Source organism: Rhipicephalus microplus, chromosome 2 (genome assembly GCF_043290135.1).
Source record: "Rhipicephalus microplus isolate Deutch F79 chromosome 2, USDA_Rmic, whole genome shotgun sequence".
NCBI classification, from domain to species: domain Eukaryota; kingdom Metazoa; phylum Arthropoda; class Arachnida; order Ixodida; family Ixodidae; genus Rhipicephalus; species Rhipicephalus microplus.
In genome coordinates this window covers 205,542,138-205,565,850 of record NC_134701.1, presented here as the reverse complement: position 1 = coordinate 205,565,850, position 23,713 = coordinate 205,542,138, and the positions used below count along the sequence as shown (strand labels likewise).

At 42.6% G+C, this 23,713-nt stretch overlaps 1 protein-coding gene across 1 annotated transcript in view; it reads right to left on the bottom strand.

The window, feature by feature from the left end:
- LOC142787038 (uncharacterized) overlaps nt 1-23,713 on the bottom strand; it is a 44,775-nt gene that overhangs the window by 13,296 nt on the left and 7,766 nt on the right. The window contains exons 2-6 of the mRNA XM_075884663.1: nt 7,590-7,651; nt 5,280-5,406; nt 2,394-2,482; nt 1,225-1,326; nt 700-759 (exon numbers count right to left, since the gene is read on the bottom strand). Of these exons, the coding sequence (XP_075740778.1) occupies nt 700-759; nt 1,225-1,326; nt 2,394-2,482; nt 5,280-5,406; nt 7,590-7,643 (432 nt within the window). The 5' untranslated portion in view covers nt 7,644-7,651. The remainder of the gene's footprint in view (nt 1-699; nt 760-1,224; nt 1,327-2,393; nt 2,483-5,279; nt 5,407-7,589; nt 7,652-23,713) is intronic.

Below are 23,713 nucleotides of genomic sequence, written 5' to 3'. Positions count from 1 at the left end.
AAAGAAAAAAAAAACACTGCTGTCAGCTGAGCCAAAGTATGAAGAAAAATAATGATGTACTTTGACCTATCCTTAACGTAAAACAAAAACCAACGAAAAAAAACTCACGACGGTTAAGCAATGTGAAAGACACACACACAAAAAGAAAAAAAATACATGGTAGAAGAATACACATATTCATGCTGCAATCTGATCAATAGAACACCAATCGTACGCTCGCACTTTGAAAACAAAATATTTAAAATGCATTACATGCTAACAAAATATTCTTATTAATTTTGTACTTTAGAGCCACGGAAAAGTCAAGTAAAAATGATAAAGAGAATGGCTAATAAATATTATGAGCTTAAGGAATGACCAAGGCACTAAAGATCTCGTTCAAACCTAGCTTTTCTTCGGGGTTCAAAGTACATCCCAGATACAAACTTCAAAATCTGCACCCGATCTGTAACGTCGCGTTAAAGTTCTCATGAATGTCTCGTGTTCAGAGTGAGAGAAGAAAACGACGAGTTTTGATCCAGCGTGCCGGCAAGTGCGTGAGCTTGTTCGAAGAAGAAGTAATCTTTTACGTTCTGGGTTCCTGAAGTCGCTAATAAACGTCTGTTTGAGTTCTGAAGTCTGTGTAGGCTGTTCAGTTGGCCACACATTTTACAGTTATATGTTTAAGAAACGTGCGAGTTTTGTTGGGTGGGTACTTACGATTAAAGACTTATCTCCGGACTCGGTCACTGGGGTTGTCTTTGGCTCTCTTGAAAGCGACTGTAATGTGTTAACACATTATATGCAGGCATTATCAATTCCTAGTGAATCGCGAGATCCTAAGCGTCAACAAAAAAAATGGGCTACAGCATGAGCAAAGAGTTGAACGTTCAACAGCGCTCATACTGAGAGAATAAATCATCGCGGGGACCAAGACAGCCTAGTAATAGGGCCACTTAAAGCCAGTAGTTTATTGCCATAGCCGGAAAGGACCGGAGACGTTAACGCAGTGAAAGTACGCACTTCTGACAAGATGTATAGGCCCGGTATGCGGGACATAAGCATGTACAGTTGGACGTTCTGTAAACCGCCTTAACTCTGAATGCATCGTGTCAGTGGCAACAACACGCGTGCCTTCTCTGGATTCTTCTATTCTGGCTAACCACTTAACTTTATTGGTAAACTTCTGATAGCAAATCTAAGCGTTGTAAGAGAAACACGAGAAAGTGCTAAAGCTTCCCTTACATCCATGAAGGTCAAGTTTCCGGATGCGATCCCGACGGCGGCGTCGAGGGAACAGTCGATGACGCCCCACATCCACGCACTCAGGATCAGACCGGGCTGCTGCTGCAGAAATGGCATTGCATTTTGGCCACAGTGACACCAAAAGGAGGAGAAACGCTAACCGTTCAGTGTTTGTGCTACGATTGATTAGTGTCATGTGTGAAGTGGAATTACGTGCCGCCAATGCTTGCCTACTCTGTTCAGGTGGGTGATAAATGAAGCTACACGTATGCCTCTCTTGATTGCCTAAGGTGTACCTAATAGCAAAGGGCGCTCCACTATCAGTAAAACAGTAGTATGTGATTAAGGCAAGTGTCTTAGGTACCTTATAAAGCTCGTAAAGTGGCCGTAGGCGTCGGAGTGAACATTAGTATCACACACACAAAAAATAAGATCATAATGCCATGGGTTCGTGACGTCGACGAAGGGAGCAACCAGTAGGTCGAACATTATATCATTTATTCGGCCGAACGTAAAAGGAAAGACAGATTACGGCAAAACACTGGCACTTATAGCGGCGAACTAAGCGTCGGGCGTCGATCAACTCACAAGCGGTGAAGGGCGTTGGTATTTATACATGTGCTATCGAGTACTCTAGCGTTATCTGTGGTGGCCGTGTGAGTTATAGAATAATCGTTAATGTTCGCGAAGTGGGCGTAATCTTTACGAAATGATCTTCTACAGAGCCGAAGTTTCTGGAGCACTGCAGGTGCGGTTTGCGCTAAGATTTACGTACAGTTTAACGGGGCAATATCAAAACACGAGGAAGGAATGTGCCAATATGATGATATCACCTATTGCGTAAAGTCACAGATTGCCGAGACTCATTACGTGATCATGACTTCACAGTAGCGTCACTCTGCCATCACATATTGTAAAACCACAAGCTGACATCGTCGCTAGGTGGGCCTATTCAAGAGGCACGTAAGGTGCAATAAAACTTGTAATGTCTCCGATCTCGAAGGCCGCGGAAAACCAAGCTGGTGCACAAAAAATGGGGGCAATATCGAGCCTAAAAATAACCGAAGATGGTATTTGCGTTCTATGTCTTTTGGGCGAATGCATAAGATGCCATGTAAGCGTTTCCATAATCATGCATCTCGTTTAACTGAATGTGAAAGTTCACTCACTTGTTCCACTCCCACGTAAAGGATGAAATCGAATGCAACGCTGATGCCTGCGAGAGTGCTCAGAAAGATGGTCCCGTCTCTTGGAGCCACTGTGAAAAGAAACAAAGTGGGTAAAAATGGCCCCACTTCTCCCAAAGGGAATCGCGAAGAAATTGACGATTACCGCCACTTCTAACGCCATTTAGTACGTGAGAACTGAGCGTTAGAAGAATGATATTTTTCTTTTTCTTACAACGTGCAGCCAATAGCGCAGTTTGCCACCCGTGGCGTTTTTCTGTCGCGAGAAACGCGGTATCCACGGTACATGGTTGACAAATACTATGAAGTTATCCCCTTTTGATGCGCTGCCAGAAGCGTGTGGAATTCGCGTGGCATGATTCCTAGGCCCTCAGTATAACATTTCAAGTAACATAAAGTGGCAGATCCCACGTACAGTGGGAATCGATGATATGCGAAGCACGAATGCGAAAGGCTGATATGTCACTTTAAAATCAGCACAACGTTACTATGTGGAGGTAAATGATGCCGTACAGAACTTCGCTGTCATGATTATCATGCTCGGATGTGTCGTTTACCTTCGTCACCTATTCAGGTCACGTCATACCAAATTTAGTATATGTGGAGCTAGTGAAACGTCCGCAAGCCTGCACTACAAGCGTGGTATGCTGTCATGTTATTACATGACACGTGTGCCCAGATTATCATGTTTGCACGTGTCTTATTTTTCGTCATTCATTGGCGTCACGTAACACAAAATTTGGTATATGTGGAGCTAGCAAAACGGCTGCGAGCGCTTCATGAAGGGCCCAACATACTCCAATGTAGCGTTGACGCGCGCGCACGATGGGCACAGCGACGCTATACGTTTGCAAAACGCAAACACTCTACAGTCTCACACCAGGCGCGACCGGCGCGACCAGTGTCTGTCCGCGCGACCCGACGGAACCGGCGCGAAATGCGACATGCTCAACTCTGCGCCTCTTTCTTTTCGTGACGGAGGTACGCCAGACCTGCTGAAACGCGCATGCGTCAAAGCAACGCAGCGCGGCGCGCGCCTGCGAGTATACGGCAGGACCGGCACCTGGCGTGGCCACGCCGGCGTGACGCGACGAAATGAACGCGGGCGAGCACGCGCACCACGTCATGTCAAAATGTATTGGCGCCTTCACTGTGGCATGTAATCATGTTCTCACTTGACAAGCATCTCATGATTATTATGTTCGCAGCAGTCATATACCTTCATCATCCATTGGCGTCACGTAATACCAAATTTGGCATATGTAAAGCTAGAGAAACGGCAATGAGAGCATCATGGGTGTGGCATTTGGTCATTTTGTTACATGACACGAATGTCGTGATTATCATGTTTTGATGTGTCAGTTACCTATATCGTCCATTCGCATAACGTAATACCAAGTTTGGAACATGTGAAGCTGGCGAAACGGCCGCGAGCGTGTCGTGACCGTAGCATGTAGTCATGTTGTTACAAGACATGTATCTCATGTTAATCGTGTTTGCACCAGTATCATACATGCGTCATCCATTCACGTCCCGTAATACCAAATTTCGTATAAGTGAAGCTAGTGAAACGGCCGCCACCGTATCATTAGCGTGGCTTGTTGTCATGTTGTTACATGACACGCATCTCATGATTATCATGTTTGCACCAGTCACTTACCTTTGTAATCCATTCACGTACCGTAATACCAAATTTTGGTGTATGTGACGCTAGCGGAACGACTGCGAGTGCATCATGAGCGTGGCATGTAGTCTTGTTGTTACATGACACGCATGTCATTGTTTTCATGTTAGGGTCTGCTGCTTGTGTTCGCCATGCAAGTATGTGATACCATGCCAGTTTTGCAACATGCCATGCATGTGAGCGAAAACACCGCAAGTTCTGCAGGACCATGAGATGTCAATCATGACATTCATAAAATACATGTCATGATTTTCATGTTATGACCAGTCAAATATGTTTTCATACTGTCATGCGATGGCATGCCAAGTTTGGTATTGATACGATTATCGAAACGGCCAGGAGAGCCAGGTACTCGTAGGTTGCTATATAAATAGATAGATAGATAGATACACTCAAAGTCGCCGAACTTTGCTAAGAAATGCTTTCCATTTAGAAACGCTGCTTGCGTGCACGGGGGTTGGGCTTGTTCGGGCACGTCATGAGCACGTGACCTCTCGGTTGGATGTCGGAGAGGGTAGCGAAGAGATTTTGATTGCGCAGGCTACGCGGAGGAGCAGCAAGGGTTTCGAGCTCGCCTCCTCTCATCCTCCTTTTGAGCCGCTTCAAATAAAAAAACAAAAACAACCAGTTTTCTCAACTCATAATGAACCGATTAAAAATTTTTGTTGCAAAATGTTCCGCAATGGTTTAACTAAAATTTGGTATGGGGTCTAGTGAGTGACCCTTTAAGGGGGTGATAATGAGAGCACCCATACGTAGGTGGCTAGATAGATAGATGGATACATAGATAGACACCAAAAGTGCTTGCAGTACGAAAAAGCTTCGAATTTATTGGAAAGTCAGCTACCGGTCTCTGAAGGCCACGATGTGCGAGCATACTGATTCTTACCTGATACGCATTTACTCCATGGGATGGTTGAAACATATTTATGACTATTTTTTTAAATTAAAGTTGTAGCGTATTCGGCCCTGTCTAAATAGTGTTGGTATTTTTTCACACAATATAATACATCGTGATAATTGAGAAAACTGTCACTTGTGAATGTCTGACGGGGACCAATTGATAGAATTTTTTCATATAACAGATTGAATTTTCATTAGGGAATCTTTTCAGAGCTTGGGAAGTGTTCGGTAACGCGCAGCGTTTGATGCGGTAAAGAAATGAGCAGTACGATTTCACTCACAGTACTTGTCGAGGTTCTTGACGTCGGGCATGATGCTCTCCATTTCTTGCCTTATAAGCACCGCGTCGGGAGGCAACAGCTCGTGGTAGCGCATGAACAGGTATATCAAGTTGAACATGTTCACGCACTGCACAAGAGGAAAAAAAAATATGACGGTAGTGTGCAGTGAAGATGAATGAACTGGCAACTATCCAATTATGTGATTATTCTTTACACTACTAAATATTACGCAGGGTTCTAGGTTCAAAAACCACAATATAAATATGCGGTATGCCGTAGTGAAGATGAATGTACTCTCGTTTCAAGGAAAACACGTGGCACGTTGTGTTATTGCGCATTGGCAACCAATTATACAGGAATTCAACGTTGCGGCCATTTGCAAGGTATGGTGAGATAGCAGGGCTTGATTGATTGATATGAGGGATTTAACGTCTCAAGAAGGCAGGACTGACTTCAACTGCATGCATACTTGGATTAACTGCCCTCATGTTTTTCACATCGTTTTGCTATAAAGTACATTAAGATATGTTAGAACACTACGTGTTCAGGTCCCATTTCGAGTGCTCCGAAAAATGTTTGCCCATCTGGTGTTCTTTACCGCGCACAGACATCGCGAACTGCGCGGGTCTCCAACATTTGCGAAATGCGACCAATGCGGCCGGGATCAAACCCAGTAGAGCAGAAGAACACCACAGCCATCGGCGCACTGTGGCGGACGATCCTTATAATCCTTGCGTTGCCATTCCTCGTCCCTTCGTTATCAGTTATACATGCCTAGGAATTCGCGATAATACCCATGAAACTGATAACAGAACCAGATATACCTCTCCTTTCCAGGAAAACATATCGCGCGTACTGTTATTGCGCAATGCCAACCGATCATACCGGAAATACCAACGCTGCGGCCATTCGCAAGGTATGCTGAGACTATAGGGCTGACTTGAGCACCATATACACATATTTGATTCAAGTGCACTACTGTTTGTTAACATTTTTTTTCGATATATAGTGCAAAGAAATAGGTTTGGAGATTTCGGGGAATGCAGCAGGCTTCACGAAAATAGCGTTGAGATTGGAGCTTTCAATAAGCGGGCACAACTCAGGAGATCAGCGACTTCTATACTGTACGTGTTGCACACACACTGCTACTGGTCTCGAACATTCAATGAACAAAACAGCGCTATGGTTTTTATCGCAAAATTTCTCATAGCTCAGTCCGAAAAGAAGGTAGTACAAAAAATTACTTCTCAGCTGCTAACACACTTCTTGATGTGTTTTTATAGACATGTAAAAGAATGCTTGCTAATTACACGTGCAATTTATTGTACACACCAGTATATAATAATAATAATAATAATAATAATAATAATAATAATAATAATAATAATAATAATAATAATAATAATAATAATAATAATAATAATAATAATAATAATAATAATAATAATAATAATAATAATAATAATAATAATTAATGGTGCTAACGTCCCAAAACCACCATATGATTGAGAGACGCCATAGTGGAGGGCTCCGAAAATTTCGACCACCTGGGGTTCTTTAACGAGCACCCAAATCTGAGCACGCGGGCCTACAGCATCTTCGCCTCCATTGAAAATGCAGCCGCCGTAGCCGGGATTTGATCCCGTGACCTGCGGGTTGGCAGCCGAGTACCTTAGCCACTAGGCCACCATAGCGGGGTGAAATCAGAACTGAATTTTAAAGACCCCGAGGAGGAGAAGTTCTCTCGTCATTCACTAAATGTCGAGGGCAGTGTTGACAATGAGGCTCTGACATTTTGAACCCGTGGAGTTTGTTAAGGTGCACTTTAATGTAAGCACACCGGAGACCCCGCAGCGTGGCCGTCACGACCGGAATGCCATCCCGAGAAGTTTGGGTCAGCAATCAAGCACAGTAACCACCAGAACAAGTAACTACTCGCAGAAAACATAGAGCGCGAATAGAAAGACACTTGACAAGTAAATGTATGCAGTGAGGCCGCTATTCATTGACCGTGGTGTGTTAATTCGAAACCAAAGTCAATCAATAAATCAACTCATCAATCAATCAATCAATCAATCAATCAATCAATCAATCAATCAATCAATCAATCAATCAATCAAATAACTTTTTTTCACCAAAACCAAATACATTTCTTTGCAATCGTAGCACTACACAGACTATAAAGAGCAGCTACAGCCTCTTCCTCTCTAGCTTGGCCTATCTATCACAGGCTATATATAGCTTACAAGGAAACTTATTAACGTAAACTTATCACCCTTATCACCATGTACATAAACTTAGTTGACTTACAAAACAGAATGCCGCCACAGCCTTGATTGTTGCGGGCGAATTGGGAAAGCACATTTCGCAATCTGAAAAAAAAAGGAAGGGTGGGGAAGGTTCACCTTACGTATACCACACCATGCTCGCCGGACAACTTTTTTTCATAACAAAAATTTTAGTGAGAGCACTCTGTGTCACAGTTTACGGTCGTGCGAGCATCACAATTTACTAGAAATTTTGAATTGTCTCTACAATCAGCGAATTAAAGGATGGCAAGTGATATGTACGCATCGTGACGTAATAGATGTCGTTCCTCGAACATGTGGCACACACTTTGCTCAAAAGATTGACCAATAATCGCGTTGTTTTAAAAGAAGTCTTTCGAACATACGTCTTTTCTCCAAGTGTAAAGAAAAAAGATACAGAGTTTTAACACTTATATAATATTCAGAATAAATGAATAAGCAAAATTATTCGCGAAATGAAGAAATCACAAAAAATAATCCAGCATAAAGCAAACAATAAGGGAAAAAATAAAAAGTAAAGAATTGATACAGTCCTTATCTATTTCGGCCTTTTAGAAACTCCAGCAGAAACCCTTCATCTTCCCGGCCTTTGCTATGTTAAAGGGTAGAGGCCTCCGAAGAAAGTGAACTGGCAACAGTTAAATCCAATCCAGGTAGGCGAAGATGTGTCTGAAGTCACACGCATATTACAAAAGCTTTCGCAAGAAATGAGAATTTTCTGCCATCTTCCAGTCTCCGTAAAAGGAGCAGTTATAGAAGACGCGAGATCAGCTCTACTTAAATTAATATTTAGATATAAAGTTAAATAACGTAGTGTCGTGATCGCGACCTAAATTGTTCGTGGTTTAGATATTTTGGTGTGTTATTGGTGTTTAAACTGCTTAGATTTGGAGGTGTTCGTTTGGAACGATGCACAGAGTTCACGTAGTTCACTAAAATCAGCATGTAAGGTGATGTTCGATGGCGGTAATTGTCAAATAATAGAGCCATTCTACGATGTTTCAGCCAACGCATCCTCCAGTTAGTTCGGAAATAGGAGCTTTTGTGCGACGATTCAAACTAATTTAGACAGTGTTATGTTTGGTGAAACTAATAAAATGAACGCAATGAAAACGCGAGAGTAACCACCTGCAGCAAGGAAAAAAAAAAGACAGAAAACCCGTTACATTCTCTGCGAAAAAGATTGAAAACGAGAATTTGCGGAGAATGACCGCTAAAAATACTTACCTGTAAATCATGAGTGAGTCTTCTTCTTCGTCAATTTCACGACCGCATGAGCACACGAAAATAATTTCGGTTTTCTTCTTTTACACTTGCGCACCCTTGTTTTCTTTCATCACTTTGCTTAACGTATCTACAGTTCAGTAGCTCGAACAAAAATTTGGCTTGGATGAATATCACTGACAAAATTTGGAGTAAACTTACACAACGATACATTCTCAAGGAATCAGAAATCATCGGGCGCTAAACGTGAGAAATGGGGCAACCAAGAGGGCAATGTGCAAACAAATACAGTTCATGTCCTTATAGATAAAAAGAGGGACTTCGCTATAAATGGTGATACTTCAGCGCGTCATGATGACATGTCTTCACATACATTACATTCACACAGACATGAGCAATCCGTGAGGGCCACAATTCCTCACCACGGACAACTTTTATTCTAGATGTAACTTTTCAATAAGCGGGTGCCTAGCGCCAATGCGTTTCAGCAAGGTACAGCCGTAGGACAACCGTAAACGCACCATATGCAACGTTTTTACAGACTCGGCGTACTTGGACTATGCCCCCCCCCCCCTAAAAAAATAAAACACAACGCTACGATAAGATCATTGCTGCATCTACAATGATGTTGTTAAGTGTGCGAGCGCTCACGAAAACTAAAGACCTCGCCCCATGCATGTAAGAAAAAAGAAGTGAACTATTACTCACAATGCTGTCACGAAGTTTTGTTTAATTGACATGTTTAGGGCCTTTTTAACGCGACAACGTTAAAGAGCTTGTTTCGCAGAAGTTTCAGCGTCGGCGTCGGTGTCAGCGCCATTGGTCGTGAGCGAAAAATCATATTGCGCGCGACCTAGAAATCGAGAAAAATGCACATAAAATGAATAATAAAAAGTTCTAGGTCCCGAGTGGGAATCGAAGCCGGGCCGCTTCCGTGGAAAGCAGGAGTTCTATCCAAGGAGGATTAAAGATGGTTCTACCACACAGAGGCAGGCCTCCGGCGACGAGACCGCCGGCGTCGTACTTGAGCAGCGGCCTCTTTGTGAGTTGAGCCATCCCGGACCATTTGAAACACTTGCATTTCCTTTTTCATGCTTGGGCAATCTTTCGACGATGCTTCGTGAGGGTCATGACAGTTTCGACATTTTCGAAGTTCTGCCTGCCAAGCGTCTGCGCTATGTGATTCTGAGCATAGCGAGCACACAGCCAGGTTTGTACAAACAGCACGGACATGTCCCGATCTATAACATTTCCGGCATTGAATGGGCCTCGGTACGAAGGGTCGCGCTGTGTGTCGAAAACAGCCGACCTTGACTTGCGAAGGAAGGCTGTCTCCCTTGAACACGAGTTTCACGCAGCGTGATTTGCCAAGGCAACGAGCTTGCAGTATAGTAAGTTCTGCAGACACCAGTGTGATGAGAGCAGCATAGTCACTTTCGCTGATGGAAATATCGACATTGTAAATGACGCCTGCAGTAGAGTCATGGCCATAAGGTATGCATGAGCGAGCATTGATGGTATCCAACAACTTGACATTTCTCAACACTTCCAATGTGCTTCGTTGAGTGACATCTAAGCGAGTATATTCTTGCAGTCATTGATCCGCACGTCCGCGATCTGTCCCTTGGCGAGTTCCTCAAGAGACCTAGACGTAGCTTGACGATTAAGCCGGTTGAGACTATGAGCCGCATCGACCGGCACAAACAAAATTGTGTATATCGTACGCTCTCGCGTCTTCTTCGCATTCTTACGTGTTGATGGAGACGGCATCACTAGTCTTCTTTTTGGCTGCCGCCTTGTCACAGGCACGAAGTCGCCTTCGTCGGAGCTTTCGTCACTGGCTGTAAAGTAAATCAGCGTGTCCTCGCTGACGGCATCACTCGGGTGGCCCGTACGCTTTCTCGTGGTAGCTGCAGACGACGTTGATGGTTGCGGTGGAAACCCAGGCGAATCCACGTCCATCGCCACAGTCACTGGAACAGTCACAAAGCCACAGAAGAACTAAAAAATTGGCCCGAATCTACGTGTTACACTGTAAATGTCAAAAGTCAATAGTCTTGCGTCTGGAGAGAGTAAACAAAACGTTTATTTGATGTTCTGTGCAAGAAAATTGGTGAATGGTATTCTGAAGGCGCTGCGTTAGAGTGCCTCGAGCGTGTATCGGAGGTGAACAAGCGCATATAGGCACGTTACCCACGAGTTCATCTGGCAGTTATCTTCAAAAACGTTGGCATGCGCGACCGCGGAGAAAGATGCGCACCAGTCACGGAGGTGATAAGGTGTAGAATGCAAAGTGATGGGCAGGTGCCACCAATCTGCCGTCGTAGCAAAGCATTGGAAACACCTTCTTGAGCATCGCGTAGCACTGTCAGCGCAGCGCGTTATACGTTACAGTCCTTAGAGTTACTTGTGTGTGCCTCTTCTAGTATAAACGCAGACATACAAAACATAGACATGTTGTTATGGCGCCTCAGATATGCGCAATATCTTCTTTTTAATTAATAGCACAACTATGAACGCTAAACCTTGAGCAATATTGGTGGGCGCTGCGGATGGGGTTGGCCGCTTGGTGCCGTTTGAGGTATCGTTAGGGCGGACAAACAAACAAATGTACAGACAGACAGACAGACAGACAGACAGACAGACAGACAGACAGACAGACAGACAGACAGACAGACAGACAGACAGACAGACAGACAGACAGACCAAACTTTTTCCGTCGAAGGTCCCCAAGAAAGACTAACGTCTTTAAAAATACAGATACTCACAGCAGAGTTCTATACCAGAATCACTTCGTCGTCGTCGTTAGGGGTAAAGTTGTCGTCGTCGACGACTTTCAGCCCAACTCCTCTTTTGCTCTTACGTCCAAACTGGAACACCCTTGAATTATCTGTTGATAGCTAACCTGTTGAAGCTTTGATTAATACGGGTGTTCACGTCACTATTATGAGTTCGAAATTTCGTCATCGCATGAAGAATGCCCACACGCCCCCCTTGACCAGAGTTGTCCAAGTTGCATATGGTGCCTCAGTCCCTGTCGTTGACATGTGTACAGCTCAACTTACCATTGCTGGTTATAGAGTAGTCGTCGTTTTTACAATCTTTGCAACATGTCCCCATGGTCTCGTACTAGGCGTAGATTAGCTCGCCGCTTATTCTGCACTAACTGAATGTTCCACCGGTGTACTCCGCCTTGAACTGCCACAAATCATTGTCCACTCCTACCAATCCGCGTGTCAATTACAGTGTAGTGACTTTGTTCAACTGCCCTCTGAAACTGTGATGTACGTCAATTTTTTATGCTCACCAGCTGTGCGAGACGGTGACTATTGCGCTACGCCTCTCATCGACGTACTGCTTGCGCATAGTGTTGCGGTTCCCCACATGGTGCTCAGCATCATAGCTAACAGAACTTGCCTACCACTTGAAAATTTCGGCTTCATGGATCAAGTGCTCCCACAAGGCATTTCTGAAGCCCATCTTTGGTCGTTTCTATATCTACAAATCGAAGCTTTCGCTTTATGTTCCCCTGTTCTGACGCAGCGCACAACATTGACAGCACATTCGGACAACCATCGAATTGTAGACATGATCGCCACTGATCTTTCGCCCGAGGAAGTTGAAGCCCTCTAGTGCCTTTTAGAGGCCTACCAGGACATTTTTGATTTCGGTGCAGCATCGCATACACGCAGGTGATGCCCACCCTGTCAACCACCGTCCTACAAAGTGTCTGCTTCTGAGCGTAATCCAGGAGGCATTATTGCGAAGGACATTATTGAACCATCCTCCAGTCCCTGGCCGCCCTCGGTGGTTTTAGTTAAAAGGAAGAACGGATCGTGGCCTTTTTGTGTCGACTATTGGAACCTCATACACATCACAAAAAAAGACGCCTACCCTCTGCTGTGAAGAGACGACGTCCTTGATTCTCTGCATAGTGCGGCATAATTTTCTTCCGACGACCTTCGTTCTGGTTCTTGGCACATTGCCATGGACTCCATGGACCGAAAGAAGACAGTTATTGTAACACCTGATGATCTCTACCAAATAAAGGTCATGCCTTTCATCTTATGTAAGGCCCCCGCCACATTCGAATGAATGATGGACTCTTTGCTTCACTAATTCAAGTGGCCCACGTGTCTGTGTTATTTGGGCGACATAATTGTGTTTTCTCACACTTTTGATACACACCTTGAGAGACTATAAAAATTCTTGATGTTTTCTGTCTCGCCTAACTCCAACAGAATTCATCCGAACGCCGGATAGGCTGCCGCATTAAAGTACTTGGGCATATTGTTGACGATGACGACGTACAGCCTGACCCCGAAATCTTTCGAGCTGTGACAGACTTTTCTGTTCCGAAAACTACCAAAAATGTCTGCATCTTTGTGGGGCTTTGTTCCTACTTTCGGATGTTCATCAAATGCGTCCATCAGCCCGTCTGTGCTTCCGTCCATCCGCGTGACCATCCATGCGTCCTACCGTCTGTCCGTGCGTCTTTCCGTCCGTTCGTGCGTACATCTGTCCGTACGTCCGCGCGTCCGTTTGTCGGTCCGTTCGTCTTCTAGTTTGTCTGTCCGTCCACCAGACCATCCGTTCATCCGTGCGTCCATCTAGTGAACACTCCAAGTACCGCGATCTCACATCCCCTGTTGCACATACACACTCTAGAGCGGGTATGTGCCACTGGTGGCTACGTACGACAACAATGGAGGGAGAACTGACCCACACCCCCAGGAGCTTCGCCCCTAAAAAAAAAAATTTGGCGGATCATCTGATCATCATGTTCATCGTCAGCTGCATCAATGTTATCATCATGGCGTTTAGAGGTTACCTGTGCTTTGCCGTGACGGCAGAAAGAGGATGTGTGGTTAGGAACGCACTTGTTCTTCCCCGTCCTCAGCATCATCGTCTTCATTGTCATCGGCCTCATCATGATCACAGCTACGGCGCACGCCAACGGACAAGCCTCGAGGCTAAGAAACTTCGCCCCTAGAGTGGTGGTTTCATTCCACACGCTCGCAGCTCATCAAAAGAGGTGACGAACTATCGTGATGACGGGTGCTAGCACAAATATTGCACTGTTGTCATTATCTGTATTATTCATCAAGCCAAAGGGTAAAGAAATAAGTTCCTCTTTGAATGAATTTGCCGCCATCAATTAACCAATCCTGCTCGATTTAAAACAGAGAAGTAGGTGTACTTTTTCCTGCAAGACATTAATTTTTGAAAAAAAAACCTCCCGTACATTCACGAAGGTGGCAGAGAAGGTTAAAGTAATATCATCGCACAAAAGAAAATATCCTAGATGCATGAAATATAAGCAAAACTTGAAAGATGAAAGCCCGTGAAAAGAAGTATCAGTGTTGTGCGTTTAACAAAACTTTATTTAACCCCTGGATGCCGGGATGGGTGACGGACCGTTCGCTGCATAAATTGCTAAGAATGCGCTCACAACTGTGCCGTATAGTCACTTGGAAGACTACGGTTAAAATTTAGCTATGAAAAAATGTTTTAGGATGCGCTATTGTATGCCGATCCAATAATCAGCACGCTTATTGCATTAGCGAAGCGTCCTTTCAAAACACTTGTTCATGCACAAAGTATTGGGGCTTATAATTTGTATTTAAATAAAAATAGAGTATTAGGCCTAAACTGGCGCGTTGTAGACTGCTCTTGTCTTATATTTTTTGCATTTACAGTCTTTTGGATACTCAAATTATTGAAGAAAGTTCACTTGAACCTTGAAAAACTCTGGCTAACTTTGAGCCACCCAATTAGTTTGAGAGTTTGACGTGAGCGATGAAGAAACATCTTATCAAACTAATTTGTTTGGCACATTTTTATTGTTAGTCTTCAGCATATTTCTTTTCAACAATTTCGACATTTTACGCTTTTTTTTACTTCTTACCCAAGTTGTCTTTATCCTTCTACGCTGAACCTGTTTTGCAAACTCTGACATGCAGAGTAGGATAAATTGGCCTTGGCAATGAACCACTTCACAATCTTTTGAGTCAATAGGTCTTATTCTCAATGGCTAAAATACGTTTTCGAACTGACACTGGAGGGCATCATTCACACCACAATATTTCAGCACTCTTTGAAGCAGCCAAACTAAGTGTAGGATACAATTGATTTGATAAATGTGAGTGAAAACTGCGCCTAAAAAGATGAATAAATTTAAAATATTGATTTGTGTGGTTTAACATTCCAGAACCACCATATGATTATGAGAGACGCCGTAGTGGAGGGCTCCGGAAATTTTGACCACCTGGGGTTCTTTAACGTGCGCCCAAATTTGAGCACACGGGCCTAATAAATTTAAAATAACCTTGGCAATTCACGTACTCATATCTATGAGTGTGTCGTCACTGTTGGTTCAATTTCGGTGAACATCGAGCTTAATAAGTGAAATACCGTAAGACGTGTGAATGTGTGAACACATTCTGGGTGAGTCTAAGGCTAGTGCATGCCTGTGTGCCTTTCTTTCAGAAAGCATTAAACACTAATGGTCGAATTCTGGGGCGTACATATATTCTGCAAATATATTTGTTGGTAATCATGATTAGTTTTGTTGTTTAACTCAAAAGTGAAGCCCTGCGTGAAAGTACCTCTGGAAAAGAAAAGGAAAACCGGGTACATCAACCAAATGAATTATTAAAAGTAAAAACTGATTCCTTACATTAAAATGAGACAAGCCGGATGTTTCGGACCCAACTCAGACCTTTCTTCAGGAGATCACTGCTGAGCACTAGAGGGCAGCACAGTTTGAAACACCTCTTCAAATCGAGGGGTCACGTTTGTTTTGGCCAGCGTGCTATAGTCCATTGAAATACACAAGACTGGTTTACGTTTATGCGCGTTGCCTGAATATGCCGAGACTACACAAAAGGACGCCTGTGGTAAGTGACCACGGGGTCAAGGACGTGGGAGTTGTGAAAAGTGATGTGATGATTGTTGACCTCGGTATGCTCGGCTAGTTTGAAGTATGAAGTTTAATATTGTTAGCGAAATAACGATACATAAAATGAAGGAAATGTTTTACAGACTAGGGTCCCATAGTCCGAAGACTGTAGGAGGACGCACGATAAAAATAGCATGAACAAAATATCAATGGCAAATGACAAGACGAAATAGTATAAACAGAACAATGTTACGTAACAGGATATATAGTAAAACGAATAAAACATAGTAACAGATACGACTACAACAATACGAATTCTGTATCACAAATCAGAAAGAACTACAAAGAATAATTTATAATGTTAGTAGATATAATTTCGAAGTATTTTTTAATGTGTTTAGGTAAGCTAAATATCTTATAGTGGGTGGAATAGAGTTTCATACCGACATATCTGTGAATGACAATGATTTTATGCCGTAATTAGTGAGAGCTCGGGGTAGTAGTGAACTTCCTTCTACTGCGAAGCGAGTGTGGTTAGTGTTTTTTCAGTAAGTCACAGTTAATGAAATCGAAAGGTAGCCAACGGTTATTTATATTAAAAAACAAACAAGTACAATAATATTCAAACCACTTACTAATACAGAAAATGTTATATTGTTTAAGCAATGAAATAGCGTTAGAACGATTAGGGATGAAAGTGATAATGTGGACAGCTTGATTTTGTGTGTGCTCTATAGATGAGATGTAAGAATGATAGGTATTCCCCAAGGTATTTATGCCATAGTTAAAAGGACTATGGATAAACGAAAAGTAGAGCTATAATAATGCATTAGTAGAGAAGTATGGTCTAGCTTTAATAAATGCACGAATACCAAAATCAGTTTTTTTCATTAGTATAACTAGTGTAGACCCAAATTAAAGGTTATGTCTAAACGTACACCAAGAAAAGAAACAGAATTGCAAGCATAGATATTATTAGAACCAAATGTTACAGCAGCAGAAGTTAAAAAAATGTTTTTTAGAAGATCTGAAAACCATAAACTGAGTTTTAGAGGGATTTATAGTTAGATTATTGTTGTTAAACCATAAAGCCACATCATTTTATACAGAATTTAGTTTGGATATTAAAGATGGAAATGTTTTGGCTTTACACGATACTGTGATGTCGTCAGGGTACAACACACAATGTGCAGAGCATATGACATCAGGGAGATAATTTATATAAATAATAAATAAGAAGGGGCCAAGAATGGACCCTTCAGGAACACCTTGATTAGTAATCTTAGTGTTCGAGTAAGAGCCACTAGTAAAGACTACGTTTTGTCGGTTAAACAGGTAACTGTCAGTCAGTAAAGAAAGTAAAGAAATCAGAGCATGGTTAGAGGAGCTTCCATGACGAAATCCAAACTGGGAAGGCTTTATAACAGAAAATTTCGTAAGGCAAGCATTAAGACGTTTAACAAACAGATGTTCAAATAGTTTGCTTAATGATGGAAGCATAGATATAGGCCTATAATTTTTAATCACAGCTTCATCACCTTTCTTTAAAATTGCCATGACTTTCGCACGCTTTAATGAGTCAGGAAACGAACCCTTAGAAAGATGAGGTTCATTACATGGGTTAAGGGCAGAGAAATGATATGAGCAACCATCTTTAAATGACATGCACAAATGTTGTCCAAACCAGGAGAAGTATTTTTAAGGTTGTGAATAGCTTATACTATTTCGTCAGCTTAAGAAGATAAGAGAAAAAAACATGAGTGAGGTAAGCGCGGTAAACTAGGTGAAGGAACTTTTTTCGAACAGTTGGATGACGAACAGAAAAACTCAGAAAACACATTAGCAACGTTGTCAGAATGACAATCAGTAGCGTTATGGTAAGTGATTTTCGTTATGGGCGCGTTGATTGCAGGTGAATTCAAGAATTCATTAAACAGTTTCCACTGTTTTTTAGGATTGTTTCTATTCTTCAAAAATTGTTCATTATAATAAAGATTATTGGCACGTTGTAACGAAGAGTTAGGAATTTTGTAATAACTTTCATAACGAAGTGCTACGATGTTATTTAAGGGTTGCTTCTTCACTTTCTTATAGAAATTATTATTTTTCCTCTGACTCGTTAATAAGGCACATGTCATCCAAGGGCTTGGATGCTTTTGGTATTTCTTGGCATGAGCAACGATATCAGTACTGGCAGATGTAGCTTCGGAGAATAAGGAGGAAAATGTATCAACCGCTGATTGCGGATCAGTTTGCGAGCTACCTTTGGACCAGTCATTTTTTGAAATAGCATTGATGAAAGTTACTTTGTTAAAGCGCGTAGTAATAAAGACTGTGCTGATTCGAGCTACAGGGCTATCAAATGTAATGAAGATGGGATAATTATCGGTAATGTCGACATCTGGTACTCCAGATACTTTAGGACTGAATTAGAAAAACATGGTCTAAAAGAGTGTTAGAGCCACGTGTGTTAGATATAGTGTACGAATCAATTAGGCACATTAACCCGTAATCTAGAAGGCAATCAACATAGGCAATGGTACTATTCGAATAAGAATCTAATAAGTTTATGTGTGTATCGCCTACCAACAGTATGCTTTTGTTCTCTAGGGATAGATTGTTCAGGATGGTCTCAAGAGCCGATAGGAACTGAGACAGTAAAGAAAAAAGGTGAGTGATAGCTACTACCAAGTACTAATTTTTTATTCTGTGTAAAATGAGGCGGCTCAATTTCTATCCAAAGAGATTCGAAATAGGGAACAGCAAGTTAAAGACCCGATTTGCGACTATAATTAATGTCACAAGAAATGAAAGTAGCTGAGCCACCATGGGCGTCTGACACGCGGTGACAATACTCAGATTTGTATGACGTAAAACCATACAAATCAGCATCGACATCAGAAAGCCAGGTTTCTAATATACATATGAATGAAAAAGGGTGTCTCGTAGAATGAATGAAATCACTATTGTCATCGTGATTCCTTCGCAAGCTACGTACATTGAAAGGAACCAGAGAGCGATGTTCATCAGAGAGTAATGAAATAAATTTGTCAGCAGAAAAGGACACGATTGACAGATACTCGTCAAGAACAGAAACAGAGAGAAACAAATAAAAATAAAAAAGGTCTTAGAACTGATAACACACAACTTAGTCGAAAACCCGAAGGTGGTTTTCAGACTTTATAATGAACACTTTGCTGCTACTAGTCTGACGAGTCTTATTTTGGCAGTTGTCCATCCATAAGAACTGCCAGCTCCTTTCCTTCTTCAGAGCTAGTGCCTTTGAAAACAAACATTTGTTCTCGAAAGTAAGATGATCACAAACACTGCAACATCAGGGGAACCAGAAAAGCCAATTTGGCCAGTACGCACAAACTCACACTTGTCGCGGCAACAAAAGCGAGCGATAATGTTCTTCTCTTTGAACTTAGTGGCCACACGATGGACGACGTCCAACTCTGAGGGAGAAACAGGGCAGCTGATGACATTGCCAATGGTTTTCACGATCGCAAGGCAATGTTCATTTAGCGTGACTGGAACACCCCTGATCTCGACCTTATTCAGTCGAGAATACTGTTCCAAATCAGCAACTTTTTTCCCGTAACCTTATTTTTTTTGCAGAGTGTGCGGTTCGAAGCCACCAGCTTGTTCTGTTTAGCCTTCATGTCATCAAAAACATCCCTTAGGTGCTGGACACTTTCCGTTAGAGTCGCGTATTGGTCAAATCCAAGTTCATTTAGCTCTTTAGTACACTTTAGTACACAAGGTTCGCGACCACACGTTCAACACTACCATCGAAAAGACTTTCGAGCGGGTCAATTCGCTTAGCAAGCTCGGTATTAGGAGGCATAGTTGCAGTATACAATGCAAGTACTTGGCAAAAGCAGCAGTCACAGCTAAGAAAAATGAATAAGAAAAGGCAAATGAAATATCACAAACATGCACAAAGAAAGCGTAGTGTTTAGGTCCAAGTCGATCAGCCGTAACGCTGCTTGCCAAATGAAGACGATGCACTTGTGACGTCCTTATGTATGCCTGAAGGAGCGGCACCAAGCAATTCCCGATAACAACAGATTCCATGGCAGCACGATGAGCACCGGTGTCGAATATCGTCAATGAATTTGACGATTAAGGACATAAACGTTCATTTAAAGAGCAGACATTGCCGGCGCACTGAATCCTGTTCAAAACCACGCTGACCCAGAAGAAGCAGGCCACGACAGCTGCGACAGGAACAGGCTGCGAACGAAAGCTTGCAGAAAATCTGCACAAAGAATGCGTAGCGTTTAGGTCCAGGTCGATAAACCATTACGCTGCTTGCCAAATCCTTCGTTGATCAAACTTGCGAACGTCGTTTTTGAGTTGTAGCGTCTCCGTCAAGTTTTTGTCTCCTACACGTACGAAGCACCGCGACGCGTGCAAGGAACAGAGTATATCTTTTCTTGCGCTCTTTTACGGCTCTGACGTTTGGTCACAGAAAGAAGCGGCTGGGCATAGAAGTTGGCTCATTCGCCACTTTTATTCTCCTCTCCAACAGAACACGCGCGAGCGCTTTGCTGGCGCACAGAGCGTAGGAAACACAGACGTGGACATACTTTCGGAGTGACAGGTCAGATGGGTTGAGGGATAGGGGGACGGGCCAGGTGGGGGGAAACCCTCTGAATGAAGGCGTCTGAGTAGCCGTTGTATGGCCGTTGAGTAGCCAAAAAAATTTCTAGTATTGGGCTTAGTGAACAGGGCTACGTGCTAAAATGCTGAAATTCAGTTTCAGTCTCAGCTGCTAATGTTATTTCGTTAAATTATTTCCAGAGTGTTACGTGACAAAAAATGACAATGGGACTACCCCGAAGTGAAATTCAAAGGAATAAATACTTCGGTTTAGAAAAAAAAAAGAAAATTAGGCTTGATAGATTGGCCGGTTGGTACATGTTTTGAATATGGCAGAACAGCAGAGGACGGGACATCAGTTTGAGAAAGTGAAAGCACTGCTATTTGATTTTTCAGAATGAGGAACGCTCTTATCGAATGAAGTAATAATTCAAATCAAACATAGGCACTTCCCTCAAGATGGAGATCTTGTTTCGTACTTTTGGTGAAATTTTCTTCAGGGACATTCCGAAGAGTACTTTTAGCGCATGCACTTTGGAAGCGTTCACCGGCAATTTGTAAAGTAGAAAAAAAAACATTTGCATCTTATTTCACCCCTGTCATTACTCTTCTTTTATGCAGACTTAATCCTGTGGGAAAGAAGAAACCGCATGTGCTCGTAGTAAAGATCAAAAAACGCCAGTCTTTCTCCCTATTTCTTGGCGGGACTCAGGCTCATCAGAAACGTTTCTGTGTTAAGCGCTGTTGCGAAAGTTATCTTTGCCGCAAAAAGAGTAATTCACATGAGAAGCACGCTTTCAAGGGCGGGAGATCATCGACTGTGAGTTTAAATTACTACTCTCGTTTATTGTGAACAGATTTACATTTGTAATTTCCTGGTAGTGTGTGTCTTTCTTGAGCGTTATAACTATACATTCTCTTGATGTTACGAAAATAGACATTTGATATTAAAGGAGCGCGTCTAATTTCACTGTATATTCTGGATAACCTGTATTAGTGATTATTCATATAATTATTCCGATTAAAGTGCAGACACTCAAGACAACGACATTTCAGTTCATTGGAAAACTGCAGAATAGAGAAGAGCCCATAAAGAGAAAATCGACTGCGTGAATTCGACTCTTTCCTTCATCTAAGAAAAATTGTCATACAATGAAAGAGTGGGTGTAAAAGTATCACCGTTATGGCTTTGTTCATAACATCAGACTAACTAAAATTGAAAACAGGCTGTAAGTTTTTACAGCATTCATTAGTACACAATTTGTAATCATTAAAACTTGGGATAAAATGTAACGTACGAATCAGAGTCTTGATTCTAGCCAGCCAAAAAAAAAACAAAAACAAATCAATCCGCATTCTCAAGCGGAGCATTCGAAAGATGAAACAACCTGTTTTAAGGTGTGACGGCGAAGTCGTAGTAGCTTATCACAGTATTTGAGAGGTGCACACCAGCGATAAGGCTAATAATGTAAAGGCGCTTCAATTATTATGAGGGTAAACTTCAATACTGCATTCGAACTTGGCCGATTATAGACGTCCTGTCATTTCCCTTGAAGTGCGCCAAATACTTTTGCAGAAGAAAAAAAAAAGACACAGAACTTCGAGGCGTACGTTCTGATTTCGATTCGGACTCCAAAGAACGCACTCTCTCATGAACACGTCCGCACGCCACTTGTCCATATGTTCAAACGTTCATGCATTCACGCATACATAGAGGGTCATCCAAAGAAGCTCGTCTTGTAACGATCTTCGTTGCGGAAGGCAATCACCTATGGCGATAACGCGGGTGCCTTCAACCAAAAGGAAGAACCATCCAATCACATCCCACCTTACATCATTCACGGTACATTGGCGCGTCGGGTACGGACAAAAGAACCGTCCACCCATGAACGGTATGATAGAACCATACAAATGAGTGCGTTCCGAAAGGCTTAGTGAGGAAAGAGAGGTTGGATGAACAAAAGTGCCGCAACGAACGCTACAGCACGCGAGCATGGCCGGGCGTTACAAGGATATGCCGATCGGATCGAAGCTGGACGGATGAGAGAGGGTCGAGATAGGTGGTGTCTTTAAGGGTATAGCATGAGGGAAGTAATAAGAATAGGGGGGGGGGGGCTGAAGACGAGCTGGAAAGATAACTCTCGCTTACCTTACGAACGATTCATGCCAAGCATACGATGCGGAGGAGTCCATACTCGCTGGCGAGTGATAAGACAGCCGGCAGGAAGCAGCGCTATTGCCGCTGAATCGTAAAGAGTATCCCGGCGCATCGTTTTTTTTTTTCAATAACAAAACTGATGGTTCGCAGTACGTCGCACCTGCGCACCTCATATTTCGCGCTTACATCCAGTTTTCGGATATTTTAAAGGCTGTCATTTATGTATGTTCTCTCCCTGTTAGCATTGCAATATGAAAAAGGTGGATCGGGTGACGTCTATGGCATGCCACTCAAAAATAAGCCATCATAATGATTACAATAATTAGTTATTGTCTATTCTAGGGTTTATATGTCGTTCTTGTTGCCTGGTTGCCTTGTTGCATAATTCTGTATTGAATACAAGTCACAGTCTGTCCTTCTACATTGTGTTAGTCCTGAAATTGTATTGAACAATGGAAAAAAATGCACCCATGGTGGGCAGCAACCACCACATCTATTCAGTGACTACCACAAGCAATCTTTATTGAATGCAAAAACGAGTGCTTGAAAAGCTGAAAACATTACTTGACTAATCATACATGTACGTCGTTGGAGCGAAGAAGCTTTTGCAAACAATACACACACCTACAATGTCCCCGAAAACCCGAGAATATTAACGGAACTTGCAATGAGTCGCACAAGACTGTGTCACCGCTAAGCTTCGTCTTTTAGGTGTGCTGGCTTGGCCAGAATTTTACCGCTCATTGTTCTCTTTCTTAGCTGTTGCTATACAATAGTATACACGAAATGCTTGCTTTTTTTTTACCACGGGAGTTTCCTATGCCGGGACACACCAAGACTTCGGTGACCTATTCTAACGATGAAAAGGACGCCGAAAAAATGGACGCGATTAGACGCAAAAAATGTTTCGTCAACGGGAGTTGAACCCATTACCTCTCGGTACGCGACGAAAGATCTCTGGCACGTTATTCATTGCGCCATGGTCCCATTTACATTTTTTAACACGAAAATGTGGGGGTTCACCAAGACTTCAGTGATGTACTTCCATCACGGATATGTTGTTTTAAAGTAACGCGACTAATTGTAAAAGAAAAAAAGCATTCAATGAAGAGCTTCCCTATTGAACGCCAAACCTCTGACTCCTAAAGAAATGCTGAACGGCGCCCAGTGCTCTACTGGCTGAACTATTGAGGCAATAGCGAGGCTACGTACAGTTGCCCACTATATCTTTCGC